At 38.6% G+C, this 17,380-nt stretch overlaps 1 protein-coding gene across 5 annotated transcripts in view; it reads right to left on the bottom strand.

Annotated features, from left to right (window-relative positions):
• Nucleotides 1-17,380, bottom strand: part of SLC25A26 (solute carrier family 25 member 26) — a 140,912-nt gene that overhangs the window by 8,883 nt on the left and 114,649 nt on the right. For all 5 annotated transcript variants that reach the window (XR_011075769.1, XR_011075770.1, XM_068559136.1 and 2 more), the window contains one exon: nt 2,685-2,754. Coding sequence is in view for 3 of the 5 variants with exons in the window: in XM_068559136.1 (XP_068415237.1) it covers nt 2,685-2,754 (70 nt within the window). In the remaining 2 variants the exon portion in view is untranslated. The remainder of the gene's footprint in view (nt 1-2,684; nt 2,755-17,380) is intronic.

The raw sequence follows: 17,380 nt of genomic DNA on the forward strand, positions 1-17,380 counted from the left end.
CATTACAGGAAACTAATCAAAGGACATTAGAATAGCAGATATCACTATAGTAGCAGATGTCATACATAATTACTAAGACTGAATGATGGTTTTATGTTTGGAAGTTAACTTGAAGTAGGGAAGTTGGCAAAGTCCGTTTCCGCCCCCCCCCCCCCACCCGAATCTAACCCCCGACCAGAAGCCAAGGGAATTTCTGAGCATGACGAGCCATCAACACCTCCAATCTCAAGGGACATTTTTGGATATTTGTGCCAAGTGGTTTATAAAGCAAGCATGGGCACCGAAGAGTGCCAAGGATGGCCAGAGAGTGGTTCGTCTACAGTGATTTAACCAGGTTAAACTTGGAAAAGCACACAGGGATGAGAAATCAGATTTCTGGTTTATAGGGCAAGTTTTATCACTGCCTCTGTGGCCATGTAAGGCAAAAACGTCTGAAAGTACAGCCAGTAAGCATGTCAGATCTTAGGGGCTGCCCAAGATGACTAGTCATTAGTCATTTCCCTATACTGTGCAGTGCACAATCTTGCAGCAAATTCTTACAGAATGTCGCTTTTTCACAATCTGAAATATTTTCCAATTACGTTTATCTTTCAGAAAGGTTTTAAAAAAGAGTAACCTTGTTCCTCAGGATCAACATTTGTACCAACTAAAATTTCAAAACAAAAGGGATAGAAACAAGAAATCTATTTATTTTACTTTATCTTTTGTTAAATACATGTAGATGTACTGACAATGGATTTTCTGCAGACCTTGGGCAAACTCCTATCAGAACCTCAGCTGAAAAAATAAGATAATTGTCTTGGAGTAGTTTTTAAATCTACACCCTACTAGAGGTGATGATTATGTATAGTAAGTTTATCAATGTGTTATTTTTTTCTATGCAATTAAGAATATGAATTACTGTGATGATGACAGCTTTTCATTTCCTGGGTGCTGGTCGTTCTTATTGAAATAGTGGTAACTCGGTAAATGCAGTTCTAACACACATTATCGCACCTATCCCAGCAACAACCCCTTAATGGAGGGAGGGTTGCTTCTGCATTACAGGTAAGGAAACTGGTGCTCAATAATGCCCCAAAGTCTCGTTCCTTAGTCGGGGATACAACAGAGGTTTGACAGCTCTATGATTCAGAGAGGTCAGCCAGCACTGGATCCTGAGGCTCTGGGCAAATCCCTTCCCCGCCCCGCGCATCCCAGCTTCCCCACTGTCCCTGGAGGGCAGTGTGGGTTGCTGTGCTCCTCATCCTCAGGGGGGCCACCGGAATGGAAAGAGCCTGGCCCACAGGATCGCGCCAAACAGTGGGGGTCTGATAACCAAGTTTCTCCCCGGCTCCCACCCCCTGACTAAACTAAGTACTTAGTGCCTATTACACAGCATTATTCAGAAAAAGGAATTGTAATGAACGCACATGTCCTTAATAGGAACAATGCATATTTGCAAGCGAATCTTTGAATTAGCTACTTAAGGGAAGGGACCAGAGAATATATATATTGGTTTCAACACCCAGACGTTTTATAGTATGTTAACTTTAAGAACTGGCCTTCCTTATCCAAGATGACTCAATTTCCAGAATGCTTACTTTGTGCCCAGGACCCAGAAGGGAGTCCACAGAAACGCCCATTTCTTAGGGACTAGGGAGTAAAGACTCCGGACCACTGGCAAATGAATGAAGACCACCTACCCATTTAACACAGCTAATGACTATGGATCATGTGGAAACAATTACCCGTCATAAGCAATCTGAGCTGGCTTCATATCTAGAGGCAAGAGTCTTATCTTGGATTATCAATTCTATAAGTCAGATGGGTCCACTTATCAATTATAAAATGTATGTTTTCTGTTTTCCTAATCACTACAACTAAAAACCCATCCAACGACCATTAAACAAATTGGAAATGAATTATTTTCTACTAAGGCTGGTATCCTAAGCCCGCATATCTGTCAGTTTACTGGCTTCGCATCAAAACCAGCAGTTTACAATTTTCTGGCAAATTTCCGTTTCGATTTATTTCAACCATAATTCTCACTCACCTTTATTTGCAACAAAATGTATTTCTCTTTTAGACTGTTACACCTCTCACTTATTAAATTCTTTCCAGTTTCTGAGTTCTCACTAAAAACCTCACTGGAAAATGCATATGACCAAGTGATGGATAGACATTGCATAGTGTCACTCTGCTCTTTGTTTAATGTCTAGAAAATGCCCAGATGTTTAGATCTCCATATTTTCTACACCGCGCAGTTTAGCTTTCAGTAAGTTGTGGAGCCTGACACCAGTTAATCTACGGCGCTGTCGAACGTGTCACATGGACCGTGAATCACTGCCTTCTGCAAAAATCGCCTAAACCCCCCCAAGAAGTGCTCAAGGCAGACGGCTGCACCCACAGCCAGTCTCTTCCCACAGAGGCCTTGCTAAATCATCTTTAAGATAATCCAAGGGCCTGAGTGAAGGCTTTAATAAGAAGAAAAAATTTGTCAAAAACAAATTGGCTGTCTTTCAGGCAGACACCTTTTTAGCAGGTTTTTTTTTTCCCTAAGACACTCTCTTTTCTCAAACAACTAGTGGGACTCTCTTCTTCCAAACAATCTGGAATTTCTGAAGAATGTTGTTTTTGCACAGTTAATATTTTCACATTTTTCTCCCCCTCTTTGGTCTTTCCCAGTATAATATAATCCTTTGCACCTGCAAATGCTCCACAGACTGCTGACTGCCAAGAATCCACCACATGATCCTGCCTCCAGGACCAGAGGGCCTGTGTTTAAGGAGAAAGAAAAATACAAGTTATTAAATATTTGAATTTATCGGAACCTCCCGTGGGTTAGCTCTGGGGATGGGAACTTAAGTGAGAAGCTATTTTGGTGGCATTCCTCACTGATGACATAAGTGATTTTCCCAAGGACTTAACTGCATTCTAAAATAAGTCAAAGAAACGAGGGTGACAGCTACGTTAGAGTGCCCAAAGGAAACCATTTTCAGGGAATATGTGTGATAGACACACACATATACACACATTTACATACACGTATAAAAATAAAGATATATCTTTAAGACAATGTAACATTTTAAATATTTCCCATATAATTCTAAACAGATAAATACCATAATTCACAAATTAGGCCAGAGCAGTGTATACCAAATTCCAGTTCTTTTTTCAGTCTTTACCCATGCTGTACATGTTTGAAGGATGCTAATACTATTACTGAACCACGTGAAGTTCGTCAAAACGCTTTTTGCCCTGTTTTTGTAATACGTTGAGGATTACACAAATAAATACTCATGCTGAGTTTCAAACTAGGCAAAATGATGGCAGAGACGTGGTGCCTTGCTTGTCGAGAGTTTATGATTTAGTAGAAAATAAAATACAGTCATATCAAATGGTGAAGAGCGCTGAGTCAGGCCCTGGTCTAATCTCTGACCCTATATCAAAACCCACAGTCCTCACAACAACCCTGAGAGTTGGGTCCTGTTATTATCCTTCTTTTACCCAGGCTTTCTAACAGCAGAGCCTGTACTCTTTATTTTTGTTTTTAGCTTTATTGAAGTATAACTGATATCCAATAAACTACACATATTTAAAGTACGTGATTTGGTAACTTTTGATAGACATACATGTGAAATCATCACCATAATTAAGACAGTGAACGTATCCATCACCCCAAAAAAGTTTCGTGTCCCTTTGTCATCCCCCTTTCCTGCCCTTCCTTACCAACCCCTAAACAATCTGATCGGTCATTCTACATTCGTTTGCCTTTTCTAGAACTTTATATAAATGTAATTATACATTAATTTTTTTAACTCGAATTCTTTCCTTCAGAATTTTTGTATGATTCATTCATGTTAGTGTGGATATCAATAGTTCACCCCTTTTTAATTGCTAAGTAATATTCCATTGTATCATTATTTGTTTATATACTTGCCTATTGATAGACATTAGGGATTTTTCCAGTTTTTGGCTATTACAAATAAAGCTGCTATGAACATTTATATTCATGTTTTCGTATGGACACATGCCTTCATTTCCCTTGGGAAAATACCTAGAAGTGAAACAGCTGGACCACATGGCAGGTATATGTACGTATACTTTTTAAGAAACTACCAAATTGTTTTAGAAAGTGGTCGTATTTTACACTTAGACCAGTTCCAGTTTCTTTACATCCTCTCCCACACCTGGTATTGTATTTTAAAAATTTAACCATTTTACTTGGTATGCAGTAGCATTTCATTGTGGTTTTAATATGTATTTCCCCAATGGCTAATGATGCTGAGCTCCTTTTCATGTACTTTTTTACCATCCATAATATATTTTCTTTAGTGAAGTGTCTGTTCAAATGTTTTGCACATTTTCATCGGGTTGTCTGTTTTTGTAATTATTGAGTTTTACAGTTCTTTATATATTCCAGCTACAGGTCACCTGCAATTCTTTTCTCCTAGTCTGTGGCTTGTCTCTTCATACTCTTAACAGTGTCTATCCAAGAACAGAATATTTAACTTTGATGTCCAAATTATACTTTTACAGATCTTGCATTTGGTGACCGATCTAAGAAATCTTTACCTAACTCAGACCACAAAGATTTTTCATCTATATTTTCTTCTAGAAATTGTATGTCTTTAGGTTTGATATTTAGATCTATCTTCCATTTTAAGTTGATTTTTATGTATGTACAAGGTTTGAAGTTCTTTTGTCTTGTTTTTAAACATGGATATGTAATTGTTCCAGCAATTGGAAAAGACTAGCCTTTTTGCAATGAACTGCCTTCTCGCTTTTGTCAATAATCAATTGTCCATATATGTGTGGATTTATTTCTGGACTCTATTTAGCTCTAATCTACGGATCTATCTTGATACCAATTGAATACTTTTTTGACTACTACACCTCTATAATAAATCTTGCATTCAAGTAGTATTAGTTCTCCGACTTTCTTCTTTGTCAAAGTCGTTCAGACTAGTCTAGAGTCTTTGCACTTCTGTAAGAATTTTCGAATCGGCTTATCAATTCCTGCAAAACAGCCTGAGATTTTTTTAAATTAATTAATTAATTAATATTTATTTTTGGCTGCACTGGGTCTTTGTTGCTGCGCGTGGGCTTCCTCTAGTTGCAGGGTGAGCAGGGGCTACTCTTCGTCACGGTGCATGGGCTTCTCATTGCGGTGGCTTCTCTTGTCGCGGAGCACAGGCCCTAGACGTGCAGGGTCACTAGTTGTGGCTCGTGGGCTCTAGAGCTCAGGTTCAGTAGGTGTGGCTCACGGTCTTGGCTGCTCCGCGGCATGCGGGGTCTTCCTGGACTAGGGCCCAAACCCATGTCCCCTGCATTGGCAGGCGGATTCTTAACCACTGCACCACCAGGGAAGTCCGGCCTGCTGAGATTTTCATTTGAATTGCAATGAATCTATCAGTCACTTTGGAGAGAATGGAGATGCTACCAGTATTGGGTTTTCTGACCCATAAACATGGTGCATCTCTCCATTTACTTGGGGCTCCATTATTTTCATTCATTCATTCATTCATTTATTTATGGCTGTGTTGGGTCTTCGTTGCTGTGCACAGGTTTTCTCTAGCTGTGGTGAGCAGGGGCTACTCTTCGTTGCAGTGCGCGGGCTTCTCATTGTCATGGCTTCTCTTGTTGTGGAGCATGGGCTTTAGGCGCGCAGGCTTCAGTAGTTGTGGCACATGGGCTCAGTAGTTGTGGCTTGTGGGCTCTAGAGCTCAGGCTCAGTAGTTGTGGTGCAAGGGCTTAGTTGCTCCGCAGCATGTGGGATCTTCCCGGGCCAGGGTGCAAACCTGTGTTCCTAGCATTGGCAGGCGGATTCTTAACCACTGGGCCACCAGGGAAGCCCTGGGGCTCCATTATTTTCTCTCAACAATGTTTTGCAGTTTTCAGTATATAGGTCTTGCACTTGTATGGTCAATTTTATCCCTAAGTATTTCACATGTTTTGGTGCTCTTGTAAACGGTACTGTTTTTTTTTCTAAATTTCAGTTTCTGATTGCTTAATATGTAGAAATACAATTGACTTTTGCATACTGATCTTGTATTCTGCAACCTTGCTAAATTTATCAGCTCTAGTAGCTTCTTTGGAGATTCCATCAAATTTTCTACATCAGTGATCATCTGTCTGTGAATAAACAGTTTTACTTCTTCCTTTCCAATTTGGATTATTGCCTTTTATTTCTTTTTCTAGCCTTACTGCACTGGGTAGGATGTCTAGCATAATGGCAGGTACTGCAATAAGGATGAAGAATATTAGAAATAAGACCTCTTGAATATATTCATTACAATGGTTAGAATAGTGTAATGACCTGCTGATAGTAGCATGACATGTTTATGGATGATCAAATATACCACAACTGAAAGAAGAACAGCAAACTTAGTACTAATTTTCTACTCTCAGTACTTCCCCACCGAAAATACACCTGGAAGGTTGAGTAAGTTGCTACAGAAATGGAGAAGATGCCATATAAACAAACCAAGGCATGTAGGGCCCTGTTTGTCAACTTCAACAACTTTTCTTAAGTCAGTCATCTAACTATGGAAACTACCTAACAAGTTAGAGATACAATGATGTGTGGTGCCTGAGGGCTCCAACATTTCCTTCCACCTAACTATGAGAACGGTTACTTGGAAAGTGTATTTATTAAAATCACTGGACTAAGAGTGCAGCTATCAAAAATATTTTTGTAACCTTACTTGTGGAAGTAGATGAGCTAAAAAAAAGTTTTATCACAAACAGCTTTCTAAAGATAATCTTGCCATTAAGCAGAGTATTTGGTATTTTTTCAGTAAATTCTCTAATGTTTGCAAGTATATCTGTGTAGAAAACATTATTTTCTCCAGAGCTCTTATAAGCACTCAAGACAGCATAAGAAGCAAATTAGTAGAACAGCAACTTTTTACCTTAAAGATGGCAAAATGTGTATTTTATCAGGCAAATGCCAATTTTAACACCATTATTTACTTTGCTGACTTTTTAGAAAAAGGATACAAAACATAAAATAGTCATTCTGGTAATGACTGAAGGTCATCTTCAGTTTCTACTGGTACCTTCAAGGGTTCCAGAGAGCCAAAGTTTACTCCAAACAGACTTAAAATACTACAAATAATGCTGAGTTTATAAGCAGTAATAAAGAACAAATAATAAGATGTGCACTACATGTGATACAGGAGAAAAAAATCAAAGATACTATGTAACTCATAAATTCAACATTTACTCAATACCTACTAGGATTCAGGCAGTATAAGGTCAAGGGAAAAAAGATAGCAGTCCCCAGGTCTAATATGTGATGGGGGTAGAGTGAGGGCAGAAGAGGGTTATAACAGAAAGTGACAAAGAAGGCTTCACAGAGGCGCCTGTTGTAATCTAGGAAGGAAAAAAATTGGTTGCCAGGGGAAAAAAAACACTGGATCAAAACAGACTCTGATGGCTGAAGACACAATTTAAAAATAGAATCTCCAAAGATAAGCATATCACCTGGCCAGAACAATTTAGCCTAAAAACATATAAAGAAATCATTTTGTATTAGAAAAGGATACTAATAAATACCTTAAACAAAAAATCTCTATACCCAGAAGATTTAGACTCAAGTGAGAAACTTCCAAGGCAAACACAGAGCATAAGAGAAGTAACAATTATAACAGCAACCACAATAAACACTTATACAGAACTTACTATGCCCCAGGTACCCAACACTTTGCATACATTAACTCATGAAATCCTAACCACAATTTTCTAAGGTATGTGCTATCTTAACCTCATTTTACAGACAAGAAAGTTGAGGCTCAGAGAAGTTAAGTAACTTGCCAAAGTTTAAACAGGTAGGTACAGAGTATATACACACTTGGACTTGGATGTATAGGTTACAGGTGTCTTGACAGCAAACAGAAGGTATTTATAAGACACTTCACTTCCACATACAGGTAACTCATACTAGAATGATATCAGAATATTCAAGTGAATGAACAAACTCTGTCAACGTCCAAAATAATTTGCTTTAAATAATATGGGTTTGTAATTTTTTTAAATAATGAATTGTCTGAATATAGAACTTTGGAAAAAGAATACTGAGACCAAGCTAAAAAGATGAGTGTTGTTTACAAATGATTCATTTGGGGGCAACTTTAAATTCATTAAGCAACAAGGATAATGACAAGAAACCTGGCTGGTAAAAAGTACTGTATATGAATTATGAAAATATTTTGAAATTACATATTTGTTCACATATATGGAGGAACCGGAGGACTGTGATCAACAAAAAACTGGCTGGAAAGACAGGAGAAAATTAAGGAAACACTCCCATTTACCACTGCAACAAAAAGAATAAAATACCCAGGAATAAACCTACCTAAGGACACAAAAGACCTGTATGCAGAAAACTATAAGAAACTGATGAAAGACATTAAAGATGATACAAACAGATGGAGAGATACACCATGCTCTTGGACTGGAAGAATCAACATTGTGAAAATGACTATACTACCCAAAGCAATCTACAGATGCAATGCAATCCCTCTCAAACTACCAATGGCATTTTTCACAGAACTAGAACAAAAAATTGCACAATTTGTACGGAAACACAAAAGACCCCAAACAGCCAAAGCAATCTTGAGAAAGAAAAATGGAGCTGGAGCAATCAGGCTCCCGGACTTCAGACTATACTACAAAGCTACAGTAATCAAGACAGTATGGTACTGGCACAAAAACAGACATATAGATCAATGGAACAGGAGAGAAACCCACGCACATATCTTTGATAAAGGAGGCAAGAATACACAATGGAGAAAAGACTGCCTCTTCAATAAGTGGTGCTGGGAAAATTGGACAGCTACCTGTAAAAGTATGAAATTAGAACACTCCCTAACACCATACACAAAAATAAACTCCAAATGGATTAAAGACCTAAATGTAAGGCCAGACACTATAAAACTCTTAGAGGAAAACACAGGCAGAACACTCTATGACATACATCACAGCAAGATCCTTTTTGACCCACCTCCTAGAGAAATGGAAATAAAAACAAAAATAAACAAATGGGACCTAATGAACCTTAAAAGCTTTTGCACAGCAAAGGAAACCTTAAACAAGACGAAAAGACAACCCTCAGGATGGGAGAAAATACTTGCAAATGAAGCAACCGACAAAGGATTAGTCTCCAAAATTTACAAGCAGCTCATGCAGCTCAATATCAAAAAAACAAACAACCCAATCCAAAAATGGGCAGAAGACCTAAATAGACATTTCTCCAAAGAAGATACACAGATTGCCAACAAACACTTGAAAGGATGCTCAACATCACTAATCATTAGAGAAATGCAAATCAAAACTACAATGAGGTATCACCTCACACCAGTCAGAATGGCCACCATCAAAAAATCTACAAACAATAAATGCTGGAGAGGGTGTGGAGAAAAGGGAACCCTCTTGCACTGTTGGTGGGAATGTAAATTGATACAGCCACTATGGAGAACAGTATGGAGGTTCCTTAAAAAACTAAAAATAGAACTACCATACGACCCAGCAATCGCACTACTGGGCATATACCCTGAGAAAACCATAATTCAAAGAGTCTTGTACCACAATGTTCATTGCAGCTCTATTTACAATAGGCAAGACATGGAAGCAACCTAAGTGTCCATCGACAGATGAATGGATAAAGAAGATGTGGCACATATATACAATGGAATATTACTCAACCATAAAAAGAAATGAAATTGAGTTATTTGTAGTGAGGTGGATGGACCTAGAGTCTGTCATACAGAATGAAGTAAGTCAGAAAGAGAAAAACAAATACCGTATGCTAACACATATATATGGAATCTAAAAAAAAAAAAAAAAAAGGTTCTGATGAACCTAGAGGCAGGACAGGAATAACGACACAGACGTAGAGAATGGACCTGAGGACGTGGGGAGTGGGGAGGGGGAAGGGTAAGCTGGGACGAAGTGAGAGAGTGGCATGGACATATATACACTACCAAATGTAAAACAGATAGCTAGTGGGAAGCAGCCGCATAGCACAGGGAGATCAGCTCGGTGCTTTGTGACCACCTAGAAGGGTGAGATAGGGAGGGTGGGAGGGAGACGCAAGAGGGAGGAGATGAGGGGATATATGTATATGTATAGGTGATTCATCTTGTTGTAAACCAGAAACTAACACACCATTGTAAAGCAATTATACTCCAATAAAGATGTTAAAAATAAAAAAGACAGGAAAGATTACTCGCAGGAAGTGTAATATTATTGTTTATGAGCTTTAAATAACTTAAGGGTAGATTAGAAAATGGAATAAAAATGTAGTTTAGACAACAGTATGAGTGACTACTATTGACAGTATTACTTACCACTTGCTGAGTACCTAGCATGTTCCAGAAACTATGCAAAAGATTTCACATTTCTCATTTAATTTTGAAAGGTGTGTATTATTATCCAGACACACAGGTGTAGGGTGGTACTAAGAGTTGTCAAGTAACTTGCCTGAGGTCACAAAGATCGAAAGTGGGGTAAATGAAGCTGACTGTTACGGTCCCCTGAAGCCATGTGCCTTGTAGACAGCATAGTATATATGCAACATTTATAAGCTTCCTCGATATACAGCTCAACTTCTAGGGGAGCTACAATATAATATGCAAGTTATTAAAGAAAATATTTTGATGTCAATAAATGTAATAAATCATGTAGGTTTGGAATGGAGGGGTTTTTTTTAAGGCCCTGTCTCAACACCAAAAATTTTTAAATTGCCGTAACTTCTCAACCTAAGTAAGTATTTCCATTGCCACAGAGGTCTAATGATCATTCCTGTAAAAGCAAGTAAATGACTGCGGGGGGAGGGCAGAAAGGAGGCCCAAATGTGAAGAACCACAGTGTTGGGTCTCAACTGATGTGACAGAGCTTGTAAGACTAAAAAAAGCAGGCGGCCATACTTTACTTGGTGTTCGCTTACTTATCGCTATTCCAAAGTCCTGTTTCCATTTTCTTTTCAAATAAAAAACGAAATTTTCAGATGAATCCATGCACATTAGCTTATATCTCATGTAAATGAGACATTTCAAGCAACGAGAATGGCAGTCAGAAATGTTCTTAGTTTCACTTTTGCGGTTTTTCTTGAGAAAAGTTTCCTTAACATAGGATGACTGGAAACGATTTCTAGTAGCTTATTTAGAAAATGTCATTTTGAAATCATTTTAGACTTACAGAAAATGTGCAAAAATAGTAGAGGTCCCATACACCATTTACCCAGCCTCCTCTACTGTTGACATTTTACATAACCCAAGTATAATGATCAAAACAGGAAATGAAAATAGGTACAATACTCCTAAGATACAGACCTTAATTGAATTTCACCATTCACATTGTTTAAAGGTGTGCAAATTTTAAACTTCAGGCCTGATTTTTTTTTCAATTAATGATATTTCTATTATCCAGTAGGATATTATGAGGAATCCTGAATACTTTAGTGGTGGCGCTACAAAAACAATCAGGCTGTTCTAATTTCCCAAGTGATTCTTCACTCAGAGCTCAAGGCCCATCAGAGGAAGAAGGCGTGAAGTGCTTTCGAGGCTCCTCCACACACACCCCCGCCAGGGTTACAGCTATTAGCACCAGTATTCATTCACAGGACAGAGAGCAAACACCAGGCCCGATACTAGGAAATGGCTGGGAGTCCAAGCCTGAGCCAAGTGTCTTTCAAGTACAGCATGAAGAGAAGGCTTTGTCACTTTAAAAGACCCACCCAAATGTGCACAGTTGTCTTATGAACGAACCACAAATTGAAAATAAGCGTTTTGGCTTCAGTGCAGGGAAACTTAAATTTGGGACTTCTTCAGTTGTTGTACTCAGAAGTAGTTACGTGGCTTCCAATTGTGTAAGATTACAACACTTTACCCCATGAGTTTTATGGTACCTTAGTAGGTATGTGTGCTGAATCGTCTACTCAGTTCCACATGAATGACATCATAATAAATGATGATAATTCATTTAAGACAACAGAAAAGACAATCCTCTGTGCAGGTCTCACTGCTGTCTGTCTAGCACCAGAATTTCATAACACATTAAAGACAGCAGATGATTAATTTCACTCAACTGCCCTCCATACTGTAGGTGATCAAGCTATTGTATAGCTTTGACACATACACTTTAAAAAATAATTAAAGCAACAGCTGCCTATAATTTTATTATTCAATTAACAATTAATAACTGAATAATAAAATTACATTTATAATTTACATTAATGAATTCTCTGTGAAGTACTTATATACAAACATGACTTTAAAAAAGAGATTTCCAGGACTTCCCTGGTGGTGCAGTGGTTAAGAATCCACTTGCCAATGCAGGGCACACGGGTCCAAGCCCTGGTCTGGGAAGATCCCGCATGCTGCAGAGCAACTAAGCCCGTGAGCCACAACTACTGAGCCTGCGCTCTAGAGCCCGTGAGCCACAACTACTGAGCCAGCATGCCACAACTACTGAAGCCTGCGTGCTTAGAGCCCGTGCTCCTCAACAAGAGAAGCCACCGCAATGAGAAGCCCATGCACCAAAACAAAGAGTAGCCCCCGCTCACCTCAACTAAAGAAAGCCCACAGGCAGCAATGAAGACCCAATGCAGCCAAAAGTTTTAAAAAATAAAAAAATAAATAAATTTTTAAAAATAAATAAATACATACATACATACATACATACATACATACATACATACATACGGGATTTCCAAAGCAAAGTTTTTAAATGAAAAGAATAATGATTACAATTGGGAACCACAAGTAAGCTTTCACTTCTGCCCTACCATGGCTGGAGCAATATACGCAAGTGGTTAAAGGGCTAAAATGGATTCCTCTTAAACAGAACTAATTAAAACTGGGTACACCTAACTATTTACAGTACACAGGCTAATCTTGGTTATAATGGCAGCTGGATTGAAACTATTCTGAGATTTGTAAATAGCACCAACTTGATGTGGCTGATTTGTACCTTGCTTTCAGTTAAACTGTATTTTGGTTAGTTGAGATATTGAGATATTTACCTTCTAGATAATTAGGGTGGTAAAGATAATAAGAGTTCATAAGAAATTTTTTAATGAATGATTGTGCTGGTAAATATTGGGTTGGCCAAAAAGTTCGTTTGGGTTTTTCCTTAAGATGGTACAGAAAAACCCAAATGAACTTTTTGGCCAACCTAATATAAGAAATTTCATTTATTCTTGAGCAAACGTAAGATGCTGAGTTTGCTGAGTAATACTTAGGTTTTACAATTACAAAGTAATATTTTTGGATATGTGTGGCTAGGTTTCATTTGGGAGGTATTTATTCTGATCGGAGGGCTGTCTGAGCTTCCTGGATCTGTGGTTTGATGTCTTTTATTAGTATGGGTAGGGGCAAAAGGTATCTAAACTGAGTAACATTTATTATTATAACTGATGCTCATGATACAAATTTTAAGTCAACAAGAAAAGGTGTGATTATTTTTAATACTTCTGCCTGGAAAGACACACTTGGTTTGCTATGTTTAAGTATGTAACAATCTTTTTAAAAGATTTTTATGAAAATGGTTCAAATGGAAGAACTGGGGGCTTACACTAACAAGCTCCATTTATCCAGAAACAGGTACACTGACAAGCCACTATCCTCAAAAGCACCAAAAAATATGTATAATAAGGACTCACTTCTTTTCATTAACCTGCAAAAGCTCACTCATCTGACCCCTGATTCAACAGGAGAGGGACTTCATTACCTTCACCTCTGGAGTCTCATAGGGTCTTGCATAATTCCTTATACAAAGAAGGCAGACAAATATTTGGAACCGATATGAATACCTATAATGTAAGTAGTGTTGGATAATTTTACCCTTGTGTAGAGAATGAGGAGAACATCAACTGGCCAAACATCATAATCCCAAATTGTCATTTGTGGCTCAGGAAAGAACCGTATAAACCAGGAACGGCTAACGGGTTCCACCTCAAGGATGAACATTTACTTAACTGGACAAGGCTTTCTAGTGAGCTGGGCTGAGATGCTTCCAAGGCTTGGGTGAGGTTCAGCTGGAAGGAGGGCTAGGATCAACCAGTGATGACAGAGTGAAACCACAGCAGCACAAACAGTATCATATCGCATATTTACACCAAACATACTAAACTCACACCAAAAACACTCACAAATACCCAGGAAGCAGGTCTAAAGGACAAAGAGAAACAAAGCTAACTCCTTTTCTCCCCATTTTTTAAAGGAGGTTACATGTGAATCTGTACATGGCTCCCTTGAAATCAAATACTAGCACAGTTTTATATCTCCAAAGGAACTGGGCGTCATTATAGGCATTTTCTAAAAGTGCTTTTTAATATATATTTGTTCGATAATCTGATTAAAATAAAGTGTGGTAAATTCCTTTCTCACACTTTGTCTCAGCCAAAAAAAGTCAATTTGATTCACCACAGGAATGTTGTATCTGAATGAGCATATTTATCTCATTTTGCTCACAAACTTGCATAAACAGAAGAGAAACACCCAAAAGAAGATGACAAAGGAGGAATCCTGGTGTGCATTTTATTGTTTTTTGACAAAGGACCCTAACCCACTACCCTCTAGCCTGTGGGACCCATGAGGCAAGGTTAAATCTTAACTCGGTTGAAAGTAATGGAACCTGTAAGGAACATATTAGGTGTTGTTACTGCTTTGGCTTCACAACTGTAACTGCAGCAGGACACCAGGCAGCTGAGTACACCGGTCCAAAGGAGGAGATGGGAGAAGGATCCAGAGCCTCAGAAGTGACACCCTTTCCATCCATCCTGTCAGGCTTTGCTACACATCCTTCCTTCCTTACTTAGTTTTCTTTGCCATCTCTTTTTAACCATCTGTCTCTAAGAATTCAAAAGTTCTCATATTTTTTAAATTGTTAAAAAAGATGTCTGCTTCATTATAATGACATTTTGCTAAAATCCTAATCAGCATCTCAGACTCTGACTTTGCTGGTGATCTGGACATAAAATATTTTGCTCTTATTTTCAGGAGTTCTCGTCCATCTTGACATGCTGTATTTAATTTAGGGGACAAACAGTGTGGTAAAAATCACACACAATCATTTTTACTCTGTTATCATTCCCTTCTCAATCTTTAATATGCCTTTACAGGAATCTATGTTCTGATCAAACACGTCTGTGCAGATACCAGATTGTCCCAGTCTCAGGAAATGGTGCAGTGGAGACCCTGAGCATGAGCACCTTCTAAATTACTATCATTTTGTTCATATACTAAAGGTATGGGGGAATCTTGTGGATGGAGTGATAAAAGACACTTTAACTATTATTAAAATAAGAATCAGGACTTCCCTGGTGGCGCAGTGATTAAGAATCCGCCTGCCAACGCAGGGGACACGGGTTCAAGCCCCGGTCCGGGAAGATTCCACATGCCGCAGAGCAACTAAGCCCATGTGCCACAACTACTGAGCCCGTGTGCCACAACTACTGAAGCCCGTGCGCCTAGAGCCTGTGCTCCGCAACAAGAGAAGCCACCACCATGAGAAGCCCGTGCACCGCAACAAAGCACCGCAACAAAGAGGAGCCCCCGCTCGCCCCAACTAGAGAAAGCCTGCATGCAGCAACGAAGACCCAATGCAGCCAAAAATTAATTAATTAATTAATTAAAAAAATAAGAATCAACAACAATAAACAAGTTACTCTTCAATTTGAATAAAAATATAGTTTTTATAAAGTAGTGGCTGTTTAAAAGACTTCTAAAATGTACTGATTTTATACATTGTCCTGTAACGGAAATGATAATCCACTGGCCCCTGATTTCTGTTACAAAGCTATGATTTCATTTTAGAAAATCATCAGCATAATGTGAAAATCTTACATAACCAAACTGATTTTATTTTCATTTTTCTTCAAACGTTGCATCTGAGGTTAAGTTTGCATTTCTTCTAGTTACTGCTTTGCAACTTTGTAACATCTTGTGGCTAGAAGCAAAACTACTTAGACCTGGCAGCATTCTTAATAATCCTCTACACTTCTCTATATATTCAGACACTAGAACAAATCTGACATTCTTACAGGAAATTTTATCATATCCTTTCAAAATACGTGTATTGTTTGCCAAAGGCTCAGTGAGAGTACATGTGTACGTTAGAGCTGTGATCATACTTCTAAAAGAAACTACTTTTAAATAAAACAGTTGATGTATACAGCTACCCAACTTTGCTTTGACCTTGAAAAAGAAAGAATGCTAACCTCCAAACAATTAGTAAATAGTCATAAACACCTGCTGTGTAAAAGTCAGAACTACAAAGAATATAAATGATCAGAAGACAAAGTTTCTTTCTCCAAAAAGCCAAGTCCTACAAGGAATTAAAACACAAACATGTTGGAAATGTAGTCTGGCTCCACTCATCCCCATAAACTATCTGTGCTCCCCCATGTCGGCCCCTGGGAGCTGACTCCTTCCTGAAGCAAACACTGTTTAACCCTTGCCCAAGTACAGCAGAACCGGGGATGGGTTGGGGGAGGGGAAGAAGGGAGGCTGGTCTAAGAAATATGGTATCCAGGGCTTTTAAGTTTTACATCATCAAGTTAAAGAATCAACACAATTTGCAGAAACGCCTGAAATAAGCTGATTAGATATAATACAACCATCTCAACTTTTTACCAACTTTTGAACATATGAAACAGCAACGACATTCTTAAAGAGATTGTACGCTATGTGCAAAGTTATGTGTAAAATAATTAAGGACATCAACTCTGGAGTCAGACTGTCCGGGTTCAAATCCTGGATGTACCCCTTAACACTGGGTGTTCCTGAGGCCTTGGGCAAGGCACTCAAACTCTTCTTCAGTTTCCACATCTGCAAAATGAAGACGGCAAGAGCACCCACCTCACAGAATTGCCGTGAAGATTAATAGGAGATCATCCATGGAAAGTGATCATCACAGTACTGGGCACACTGTAACTCTGAGAAATGCTACGTATTATGATTATTAATGATCATGACTGTAGTAATAAAAACAGTGTTAACACAGTAAAAGGGTACTGGACAGAAAACTGAGGACTTAGTTTGGCAGATGAAAGACAATCTCTCTGAGCCCTGGTTTCCCTGTTTTGGTGGGGATGACAACAGGACCTGTCTCTCTGAGTTGTATGTCACGTGAATAAGAAGCTAAGGAATATATAATGTACTCCTCAGCACAGTGCCTGGCATACATCTGCTCAACACACAACGTGTTTTTTATAAGTGTTTGGGCATCAATAAGTGCATAACTAAATAATTATTTAAATGCTACAAAGGAAATAAACAGGTGCTGTGTTTACTGAGCAGGGAAGATGGGAAGGTCCTACTTTAAAGGTGGGTGGACAGGGAATGCCTCTCTGAAGTGACATGATCTAAGACCTAAAGAACAAGAAAGATTTGGA

This window comes from Eschrichtius robustus, chromosome 12 (assembly GCF_028021215.1).
Source record: "Eschrichtius robustus isolate mEscRob2 chromosome 12, mEscRob2.pri, whole genome shotgun sequence".
Taxonomy (NCBI): Eukaryota; Metazoa; Chordata; class Mammalia; order Artiodactyla; family Eschrichtiidae; genus Eschrichtius; species Eschrichtius robustus.